This window comes from Sphaerodactylus townsendi, unplaced genomic scaffold (genome assembly GCF_021028975.2).
Source record: "Sphaerodactylus townsendi isolate TG3544 unplaced genomic scaffold, MPM_Stown_v2.3 scaffold_18, whole genome shotgun sequence".
Taxonomy (NCBI): Eukaryota; Metazoa; Chordata; class Lepidosauria; order Squamata; family Sphaerodactylidae; genus Sphaerodactylus; species Sphaerodactylus townsendi.
Window position 1 is genome coordinate 1,288,928 of NW_025950341.1, and position 11,767 is coordinate 1,300,694.

At 42.2% G+C, this 11,767-nt stretch overlaps 1 protein-coding gene across 1 annotated transcript; it reads left to right on the forward strand.

Moving 5' to 3' along the window:
• The first annotated feature begins 224 nt into the window (after positions 1 to 224).
• PTGS2 (prostaglandin-endoperoxide synthase 2) lies at positions 225 to 11,438 on the forward strand. Its single transcript, XM_048482519.1, has 10 exons — positions 225 to 424; positions 2,179 to 2,295; positions 2,407 to 2,550; positions 3,039 to 3,182; positions 3,984 to 4,165; positions 5,803 to 5,886; positions 8,078 to 8,324; positions 8,631 to 8,917; positions 9,506 to 9,653; positions 10,134 to 11,438. The coding sequence occupies exons 1-10, from the start codon at positions 373 to 375 to the stop codon at positions 10,535 to 10,537; spliced, it is 1,809 nt and encodes a 602-aa protein (XP_048338476.1). The 5' UTR covers positions 225 to 372; the 3' UTR covers positions 10,538 to 11,438.
• Positions 11,439 to 11,767: the final 329 nt, after the last annotated feature.

An 11,767-nucleotide genomic window follows, 5' to 3' on the forward strand; every position in this document is an offset into this window, starting at 1 on the left:
TTCAGCCTTTTGCCAGAGTAGAAAAGAGATTCAGTAAGGAATCTCTGAAAGCCACCTAATTCGGAAAGATCGTGAAACAATATTGGCGGGAAAGCAGTTGATCTCTCTCCCCATCCCCCGTTTCCTCTAGATTTACGTTGGTGGAAGGCGGATCTGGGCACTTCCGCGGGGCCGGGGTAGAGGTGAGTCACCCGGACCAGGGCTTAAAAGGCGGCGCTCGCCTGGCTCGGACTCCAGAGTCAGGTTGACAGCGAGACGCCGGAGACTGCTGTTGGCGCTTCTCCCGAGCAATTTAGCACTGCGCTTCGGTTTTAAAGCAACAGGCGATTACCCACCAAGCAGATCCTGCGACTTTTGGCCCGCGTGGAGAAAATGAAGGTGCCCTGCGTCGTCCTCTTGGCTCTCTTGGCTGTCAGTCAAGCAGGTGAGTTGCACTGCTACCCCCCTCTCGTCCCCCCCTCTCCTTTTGCTTTCGTCTATAGTCCTCCGCATTTATCAACTTGACTTCATTAGGGACACTTTTCTGAGTGTGTCTGCTGCCTTCTCCGCAATGATCCTTGGGGTTTTTTTTCTCCATGCAAAAAAATTGTTCTCATTTGTAGATAAGAGAGCCTAAAAATTAAGGGATGCACTGAGTTGGAAATTATAACTGGGATGAAATGCCAAAGGACTTGGGGGAAATTCTCCTTTAGGACTCAACAGTATTGCTTTCTTGTCAGAGTTTGGGGGATTTCAGATCTGCATTTGATTTGGGGGTGGGTAATGAAGCAAGGCAGGAATGGGGGACTCCCATCAAGACTAAACCTCAGGGGCTTAAGAGGGCTGGAGAACTCTGGTCTGGAGGTTTAGACTCAATGGCCATAAGAAATGTTATCAAGTCAAGAAAGGGTATCAGTTCAGATCAGGTGCCACACCTGCACTGTGGTTCCAGGCTGCACACTTCTAAGCCCACTAAGGGTGTAACTCTGTTTATGATAGAACTGCTAGATGTGGTTTGTACACATGTAGATGCTGTTGATACATAGGAACTGGTTTAAATGGAGAAAGTTGTGTCACTCCACTTCAAGTGATGGTTGCTTTTTAAAATTCCTTTTCTATTAAATTCCTTGTCTATTAACTGTAATGTTGGGATGCAATTTTTAAATTGTCTTATATTTGAAACATAAGGTGCATATGCCAAATTCGTTGAAAAATGTCTAGGCTCAGAAAGTTACATGCTCAAGGTTAAATGTTGAATTCTTGCTTTTTATGGGTTCTGCCTAGTTAGCATAAAGGTGCATAACTGATAGCTTAGATTGTGGGCGGAAAGGTACTGGCTGGATGTTAGGATTTTTTTTCTTCACAATAAGAGTAGTTTGGGAGTGGAATCAGTACCTAGGGAGGGGGTGAGCTTCTCTCACTGGTTGTCCAAGCTGGACAAACAATTGTCAGGGATGCTTTAGGCTGAACCTGCAGGGGGTTGAACTAGATGACCCTTATGGCCCCTTCCAGCTCTATGATAACAAACTGCTTGAAAGCTGTATTGCATTTCAGGAGAGCCACATTACATTCATTCACACATGCGATAATATTTCAGCCCATACAATGAATCTCAAATGTGCTCCCTAACAGGGCACTGTGACCTGAAGAGCACAATCAAAGTTTCACTTAAATTGGTGGGAATTAGTTTCAAATACATGGGTGTAGAACAGCAGAGAAAAGATGGATTTAACGTGATTATATCTATCTCACTGTCTTTTTTGACCCTGCCCTTCCTCCAAGGAGTTGAGGGCGGTATACCTGGTCCCGTCAACCCCATGAAGCAAATTAGGCAGAGAGAGAGAGAGAGACTAGCCTATGGTCACACCCAGTAAATTGCACGGCAAATGAAGATGTGAACTTGGGTTTCCATAATCCCTGTACTACACAGGTTCTCTGTATAGCAAGGCAATTAACCTACTGGAAGTTTGGATATTGTGGTGTTTTCTGGGCTGTGTGGCCATGGTCTGGTAGTTTTCACTCCTAACATTTTGTCCATGTTAGAAGCAAAAATTACCAGACCACATCCACACAGCCAGTTGGTTCTGGCTATGAGAGTCTTCAACAATACAGGAATTTTTTTTACACTAGTCAGTTGAATGCCCTACCCATATCCAGACATCATTTTTTATAACTCGGTTATCTCAATTTATTTTTCAGCTAATCCTTGCTGTTCAAATCCATGCCAGAACAGAGGAGTGTGCATGACAACAGGATTTGACCAATATGAATGTGACTGTACGCGGACGGGATACTACGGGGAAAACTGTACTCAACGTATGTGTTGTGTGAAATCTCAAGAAATGTATTATCAGGTTCATAAATGCTTCTTTCTCACTTTTTGCACATGTCCCATCTAACTCTTCAATGTACTTTAATTTCATTCAGCGGAATTTTGGACTTGGCTGAGAGTGATGCTGAAACCCACTCCAACAACTGTTCATTACATCCTCACACACTTCAAAGGGGTCTGGGATATAATCAACAGCATCTCATTTCTTCAGGACACCATCATGAGATACGTGCTGATGTGTAAGTCTCCACTACTAGTACTGCTATTTGGTTTGAAGGCAGAGATATATCCAAGTGCCTTGAAGAGCTCTGTGTGTCAGTTATAGTAGTTTATATTGAGGTAGAAGGTTAATATCTCTAAACACTATCTGGTAAATTGGCTGTATTAAGTGATCCTATGAAGGACAAATCCCTAATAGAAACAGAAGCAAAATAAGATTTTGTTCCAACTATTGTCTCATTGATATTCTCTGTGTTTTATGATAAAGATCCAAGTCTAGTGTTAGATCACCTTGGGAGTAAGTTCCATGTTATTTGATGTTACCTACTTCTAATAAGAGTCCTTGGGATGGCAGTGTGGAATGTATGAATACAGTTAATCTACAAGCCATCCTCTTGAAATCAACCTCTGTATCAAGCCATACTAGAAAAGGTTGTTCACTGTGTAGCTACATTAAATAACTTTAGCATTAATTTTAAATTCTTTTTTCTCCCCTTTTTCTTGTTAGCAAGGTCCCATTTAATTGACAGCCCACCAACCTATAATAGCCATTATGTCTACAAAAGCTGGGAAGCATATTCGAATCTTTCCTACTACACAAGAGCTCTCCCTCCAGTACCCCATGACTGTCCGACACCTATGGGTGTGAAAGGTAAGAAGTGAAGTTCGATTGTGTGTGCATGTTTGTGGGTAGAAAGAAGAAAGGATATATTTTCATTCACTTTAAATGTAGTAATATTTACCTAGACAATACAGAAAAGTCAGGTCCATTTGCAGTTGGCAATACTTCTCCACCAGTCAGTTCCTTGAAAATTAAGATAGTTTCAGAGGGTAATCATGTTGCTTTACACTACACCACAGTAGAATATGTATTACCTTCTGTAGTGTAAAGCAACATGATTACTCTAAGTCCAGTTGTATCTTAAAGACCAATAAAAGTTTCAGGTATAAAGAGTCTGTGTCTGATGAAGGAGCTTTGACTTGAGATCTTATTGTCCTGAACTCTTGATGGTCACTAATGTGCTACTGGACTCAGATCTAAGTGTTGAAAATTAAGGTTCATCTACCCTTGGGATTACAGAGTAAGTGGAATTATCAGAAGTGTATTGTGGATTGACCATGGAATAATAGAAAGTAAACATCTCACCTGCATTTTAATGGGAGAAGCTGAAGCTAAGTGATAGAGCATCTGCTTTGCCTTCAAAAGGTTGCATGTTCATTCCCTGGCATCTTAAATTTTAGAAAAGCAGATGACATAAAAGACTGTGAAGAACTGCTGCCAGTCAAAGACCGAAGTTCTCAGTGTAAAACAACATTATCTGTTGTGGGTTTGTTTCTGAAATAGACAGTTAAGATGCAGTATACTTCAAACCAGGGAAAAGAGTTTGTGATACTTTCTTTGTCAAAAAACCAGACATTTGCTATATATATATTTAATTACTTTAAATTCCAGGCAAGAAGGAACTTCCAGATTCACAAATCATCGTTGACAAATTTCTGTTGAGGAGAAAATTTATTCCTGACCCTCAAGGCACAAATACTATGTTCACATTCTTTGCTCAGCATTTCACGCATCAGTATTTCAAGACAGATCACAAGAAAGGACCGGCCTTCACAAAAGCCCTTGGCCATGGGGTAAGATTGAAGAACTGTGACTAGAACTGAACAAACTGTATTGGTCTTTTGTGGTGAGGAGAATAATAAATAAATATTGGGAAAGATACACTGGAAAGCAAGTCTGTCAGAAAACACCAAATATTTTGGACCTGAGCCTATAACCCTTTGAGGGTGCAATTTCATCCCTGGATATGTAAATATAGCGATTTCACTTATTTTCTACTCACTTTATCTTCCCCATTATCTCCAAATAAGGCCTTTTCTGGACTATGTTCCAATAGTGCATTTTGACACATGGGTGGGTGGAGGAGACTTTAATCCACTGTCATATTGGTTGTCAACAAGGGCGCCAGCTTTTGAATGTCACCAGTGGCTTGGCTTTGTCTTGCACCCCCATCTCTAGTAGATAAAGGCTTCAAAAAGTTTTGATTTCAAAACTACAAGAGAGTTGTGGGGTTTTTTTCCTGAGATGGCAGCCTTCCTCATTTTATAACAGCAAAGAGTATAGAGTAGCCTTTAAAAAAAAAAGTACTTGAGAATGTGACATGATGCAGTTGCGATCAGAATGGAGACTGGATACTCTGGAATGCTGAAGCAGAGGCTAATCCTACTGTTTTCAAAATACATGAGGATTTGGTGCTTCATTCTGGCTGGGCACAAATGTTTTAGTTTGGAGATATGGGTATGTTCATCTCACTGATTTCAGGGGTGGGGAGACTTCCCCTGTTTTCCATGGTTTCCCCTTACTTTATTGTTCTGTGTGCTGAATTAAGGAGAATCATTATATTTGCTCCATTTTCTTTGAGTAATGTCTAGTATGTTAAGGAGAGCTCGTGTCGTAGGCCCTTTCCGCACGGGCGATATACAGCGGCCCTGGGACGGCAAAAACGCAGTGCTGTCCTGGCCACCTGAAAGCAGTGTGAAGCCGTCGCTTTTAACCTCGCAAAACAAGCAAGGTTTTTGCAAAGCAGTGTCTTCCCATCGGCATGGTGCGAACCGCACCGCTGGGAAGACACTACTTCCCCTGTCGCCTCCACTCACCGTGATGTCCAGCATCGCCCTAGAGGGCTGCAGGGACCCGCCCACACTGCCCTCTGACCCCTGGAGGTCAGAGGGCAGCATGGGCGGGTCCCTGTAGCCCTCCAGGGCGACGCTGGACATGACGGTGAGTGGAGGGGGCTGACTGAGAGGCAGCTCCATGCGGAGCTGCCTGTCCAGCTGGGAGGGAGGGGGAGTGGTCCCCAAGCCTCCACCGGCATAAATTATAAATTATCCCGGTGGAGGCTCGTTTCCGCCCGTGTGCGGAAAGGACCATAGAGTGGTTCAAGTGTCGAGTGAGCTCTGGTAAACCCAAGTTCAAATCCCCACTTGCGCGTGGTAGTTTTCTGGGTGTCCTTGGGCCAGTCACACACACTCAGCCTCAACACTGGCAAGTCTTTGGATGGAAGTCCTCCAAGGAATACCAGGATGTGACATGGCAAACCATCTCTGAACTTCTCTTGTCTTAAAAATACCACCAAAGGTCACCATAAATCAGGTGTGACTTATTAAGAGATCTTCAACATGTTTTTCAAAAGCTTCTCCTGATCTCATGGGTTTGATGGGTTTCATCAAATAGTAATTTAATTCTCATATTCCTATTCGTATTTGAACAGGTTGACCTGAGTCACATCTATGGAGAGACTTTGGACAGACAGCTAAAACTGAGATTGCTCAAGGATGGAAAGCTGAAATATCAGGTTGGTGTTTTGAGAGGGAAGGGGAAGAATTGTCTTGCTAACATAATTGTTTTGCCAACATAATTCTGTGGGCAGAGTCTATCTAGCTTCTGTGTCGCACATGGCACCCAATTGGTACTGAATAACTACAGTTTGAAAGTGAACATGGAATTGCACGGGGAGCCATAGTTTGAAAATCCCACCTCACCCCCTAGATCCCTCTTTTCAGAATTCTGTAAGTGAATGGCATCCATAACAGATTGATTTTTCCTTGCTCACCACCCTTTCCCCCCTTAACCCTCATTTGCTTCCAGTATTGCATCCTTTGTGCAGCCTGCTCAGCCTTCATCAAGCTGGGTTGTTTTTGGTTTTGGTTGTTTTTAAAGTATTCCTCCTGCACTTTCTGAAATTCCCAAGTAGATAGTCTTTAACTTTTAGGGCCCAATTAAGACATGATGAAGCCGGAAGCTACATCATTTAGGAAGCCACATGGCATTATACCAAAAATGGTACCATATATACTCGTGTATAAGTCGACCCGCATATAAGTCAAGACATCTAATTTTACCACAAAAAACTGGGGTACTTATTGACTAGCATATAAGTCGAGGGTGGAAAATGCAGCAGCTACTGGTAAATTTTAAAAATAAAAATAGAAGAAGAGTTTGGATTTATATCCCCCCTTTCTCTCCTGCAGGAGACTCAAAGGGGCTTACAATCTCCTTGCCCTTTCCCCCCCTCACAACAAACACCCTGTGAGGTAGGTGGGGCTGAGAGAGCTCCGAGAAGCTGTGACTAGCCCAAGGTCACCCAGCTGGCATGTGTGGGAGTGTACAGGCTAATCTGAATTCCCCAGATAAGCCCCCACAGCTCAGGTGGCAGAGCTGGGAATCAAACCCAGTTCCTCCAGATTAGATGCACGAGCTCTTAACCTCCTACACCACTGCTGCTCCTAAATACAAATAGATACCAATAAAATTACATTAATTGAGGCATCAGTAGGTTAAATGTTTTTGAATATTTATTTCAAAGAAAAACAGTAAACTAGCTCTGTAAGTCCTGATTCTCCCTTTAAATCCACTCAGAAAGGGGGGGGGGTGATTTAAAGGGAGAATCTGAGGGAAATTTGAGGGTGCCTGTCAGGGGAGAAATGTTTATGTTAGCAGTACCAACATTTCAGAGTATCTTTAGGAGACCCTCCTGATGATACCACCCAGGTTTGGTGAAGTTTGGTTCAGGGGGTCCAAAGTTATGGACCCTCAAAAGGGAAGCCCCATCTACTATTAGCTTCCATTGGAAACAATGGGGGACGGGAGCACCCATTTTGGGGATCCATAACTTTGGACCCCCCTGAACCAAACATCACCAAACCTGGCTGGTATCAGCAAGAGATTATCCTGATGATACCACCCAGGTTTAGTAAAGTTTGGTTCAAGGGGTCCAAAGTTATGGACCCCCAAAATGGAGCTCCCATTGGAAACAATGGGGGATGGGAGCACCCCCTTTGTGGGTCCATAATTTTGGACCCCCCTGAACCAAACTTCACCAAACCTGGGTGGTATCATCAGGAGTGTCACTGATGATACCCTGAAATTTTGGTGCCCGGGCAGTGGTGGCGAACCTTTGGCACTCCAGATGTTATGGACTACAATTCCCATCAGCCCCTGCCATCCCATGCTGGCAGGGGCTGATGGGAATTGTAGTCCATAACATCTGGAGTGCCAAAGTTTCACCACCAGGGCGCTAGCCTAAAAACTGCGCCCCCTGGTGGCTGACAAAATAAAAACCCTAAAATATTTTTTAAAATACACCTCACTCGTGTATAAGTTGAGGGGAGCTTTTTCAGCACAAAAAATGTGCTGAAAAATTCAACTTATATGCAAGTATATACGGTAATTTAGTAAATTTTAGTAATCTTTATAGGTTTCTCAATATCTATGACCCTAAGGTATAACTTATTTATCTGACTCTGCCTACTTGGTCTCTGGATGGCCTGGTTTTGCAGCTTTCCCCTTTAACACAGAGGATCCAGGTGGCTTGTGATTAGGTGTTATGATTAAATAGCAGAAAACACATTTAGGTCACATTTGCACATTAATGTCAAAGTCCAACATAAATTTAAATGCACTTAAGTTTGAACTAGGATTCTGTATGGCAGAAGTTTTGCATATGCTGTAGCCAGTGACTCTAACTGGTTCTTTTAAAACCATAGATGATCGATGGAGAGATGTACCCACCTACTGTGAAAGAAACCCAGGCAGAAATGATATATCCACCACACATTCCTGAGCACCTGCAATTTTCTGTAGGTCAGGAGGTCTTCGGTTTGGTTCCAGGATTGATGATGTATGCCACATTATGGCTCCGGGAACACAACCGGGTCTGTGACATACTTAAAAAAGAGCATCCTGAATGGGAGGATGAACAGCTCTTCCAAACTGCGAGGCTTATCTTGACAGGTAATTTTACATTCATTCTGAAGTATAATGTATGTCTAGAAACTGCTACTGTGGAGAATAGGTCTTTTCATGGTGACTAGACACACAAATGAAGTGGAAATCTCCATGTGCAGGAGCATTGTATCTCAGCCCCAGCAGAAACTGGCTGTTTATGACTTTTTTGATATGATCCAGCATGCCTAAAATGCCTCTAGTAATGGGTTTAGCCCACCTATGTGCACTAATTTGATCTGCAGATAGCAGAGTTAAACATTGCGTGTCGTTTAGAAAGCAAAACTGAGATCTCTTTTTTAAAAACAAAAATAGGAGAGACCATCAAGATAGTGATTGAAGACTATGTGCAGCATTTAAGCGGCTACCACTTCAAGCTGAAGTTTGACCCAGAACTGCTCTTCAACCAACGATTCCAGTATCAAAACAGAATAGCTGCTGAGTTCAACACTCTTTACCACTGGCACCCCCTTCTGCCTGACACTTTTCAAATCCAGGACCAAGAATACACTTACCAACAGTTTGTCTATAACAACTCCATCATGTTGGAGCATGGCCTTTCTAAGATGGTGACCTCTTTCTCCAAACAAAGGGCTGGAAGGGTAAGCGTTCTCTCCCTCAACATTTTGACTTGCTTGAGCCGGCTATCATGTTGTTTTTCTTGAAGGGACTTGCACAACTGTCCTTATGTAAGTCACTCCTACATCTGGCAATGTTGTAAAATAAGAAGAAAAAATCGTCATTTCAGAATGTGGAACCATGCTTTATTTTAAGTACAGCTGCTTCATGAAACCTTGATTCACCTCAGACTGTCAGTCATATCCTGGTTTCTCCCAAGAAATGCAGGTTTCATTGCTGTTTTTCTTTTACCAGCCTTCCCTGTTGTTCTTCCCTGTTATTCTTTTACTTGCTTCCAGCCTGAATTCTATTGAGCGTAGCACCAGGAAGTAAAACAGGATTAAGCTAGGATATCTGTGTATGTCATGCAAAACCTTAGTTAAGATCGTTCCACGTCCCATAGTTAATGGACCATGTTTGCACATTAACATAGTCATAATTTGTTTAATGAAACTATGGTTTCTTTGGGACCAATGCAGCAATGGCTATATTAAATGAGATGTGTGAACACAAGCTGAAAGACATTCCGTTTTGTTTTTCATGCTACTCCATTTGTTATCCTTTGTAAACAGGTGGCTGGAGGTAGGAACGTTCCTGCTGCTGTACAGAAAGTAGCTAAAGCCTCCATTGATCAAAGCAGGCAGATGAGATACCAGTCCTTGAATGCATACCGGAAACACTTTCTGTTGAAACCTTTTAAGTCATTCGAAGAACTCACAGGTAAGACTCTTATACAGATACTTTTCTCCACAATGGGGACCTAAACTAGCTTCCATTGTTCTTTCCTTCTCCATTTTATCCATATCACTGTGAGGTAGGTCAGGCTGAGTGTGTGACAGGCCCAAGGTCACCTCAGAAGTTTTCATGGCAGAGTGGGGAGTTGTGTGTGAGCCTCCCAGATCCTAGTCTGACACTCTTAGCCACTTCACCACTCTGGTTCTCAATAAGAAGCCATGGTTAAATGGCATTAATAAAACACATGGCATAAATTCCCTGGTTTGACCTCAGTCATAATACACTGCAGTACGTTAGGTGATCCAGTGCTCTAATTCTGCATAGGGCAGCTCGTGATCACAGCATATAATGGTTTCACCAAGAATGTATTTGAGGGCAATGGTAGCAAACGATCTAGGCATCTCTTGGAGATTCCAGTTTCTTGGAGATTCTGGGTTCTTACAGTTCACCTATTGTTTACTGCAGGAGAGAAAGAAATGGCTGCAGAACTTGAAGAACTTTATGGAGATATCGACTCAATGGAGCTTTATCCAGCACTTCTTGTTGAAAAACCTCGTCCAGGGGCCATCTTTGGTGAGACCATGATAGAAATCGGGGCACCATTTTCTTTGAAAGGCCTCATGGGTAATGTCATCTGCTCACCTGAATACTGGAAGCCAAGCACTTTTGGGGGCAAAGTCGGCTTTGACATAGTTAACACAGCATCCCTCCAAAATCTTGTCTGCAACAATGTGAAGGGCTGCCCTTTCACCGCCTTTCATGTCATCAATTCAGAAACTGCAGCAACAACTAACTTCAGCACTTCCAGTGCTGGAATAGAAGATATCAACCCTGCGGTATTATTGAAAGAGCAGTATGCTGAGCTATAGAGAACATCTGGTTGTTTTATTTATTTATTTATATAATTATCTAAATTATTCTATTTATATTTAAGATGCTATGGAGATATACATATAAATATATATAAATGTATATATATATATATAATGCCTTGAAGTCTAAGCCAGGATGTCAGACTGAAAGGGAGTTTTGCTTTAGGATTTGCAAGACAGGATCCCTTGTGTCTTAAACAATACTTTCTGTACCAGAAAGATGTATTCCAAAATGGATCAAGGCATCAGAACTGCTACTTGAAAACTTGATAAAATGATATATTTTTCTTAAACTTGACAAGAAACTTAGCAATGTGGGTGCTAACTTGGCACTTCTCAACCCAATCCCTGTTAAGAAATCAATACTCGTGAAAGTGGTCTGTCAGTGTTATTTGGGGAATTACCCCATATCAAATTAATTAAAAAGAATAGGCATGATTCCATCAAAATAACACACTTAGAAGAACTAAACTACTAAACTATCCCCTTGGACTCAATCAGAAGTATAAGTGCTTAATGCTTATTTGATCAAGATTTGTATATTCTGATTGGTACAAAATTGTGAAATATTTGACTCTCACAGGTGCTTTCTGCACAGCAGTAATAGAACTTCCTGCAGATTTTTTAAAAAGATCCGTTTTGGAATTTTATGTTCCCACAGCACAGAGATCAGAAGTGTTGCCAGACAAAACGGTTCTTTTTTTCCCACCTGCTGGTCAACAGAGCTCTGGTCAGTTTCAGAGTTGCATTTGCCATTTTGTGTGCTACTGCAGATTCTCCTGCCTCCACTTTTTGGTGAAGGTTTTCCATGGAGCTCACCTGCACACAATTTTCATATAAAAAGTAGATTAATAAAGTTTGTTTGGCACGTGTCATTTTTCCTGCTTTGTTTTGAGGGGTGTGCCTGTGAAGCTATGATGACACACATATGCACATATTGCAGCTTCTCTAATTATGATGTCATAGCTTCACAGACATGACTCTCAAAACGAAAAGGAAAAACGACACGTATGTGGGATCACTAGGTAAAACAAACTTTATTCAACTCCTTTTTACATGGAAATCATGTACAAAAGAGCAGCAACCAGAGGAAACCTCCATGGGAAACCTTCACAGACAATCTGCTGCAGCATTCAAAATGGGGGGAGAAAATGAGAGTAAGACTTTGGGGGGGGGGGGGAGAAATAAAGTGTTTCCTGCTTGCTTTTGTTCACTCAACAGGCAGGA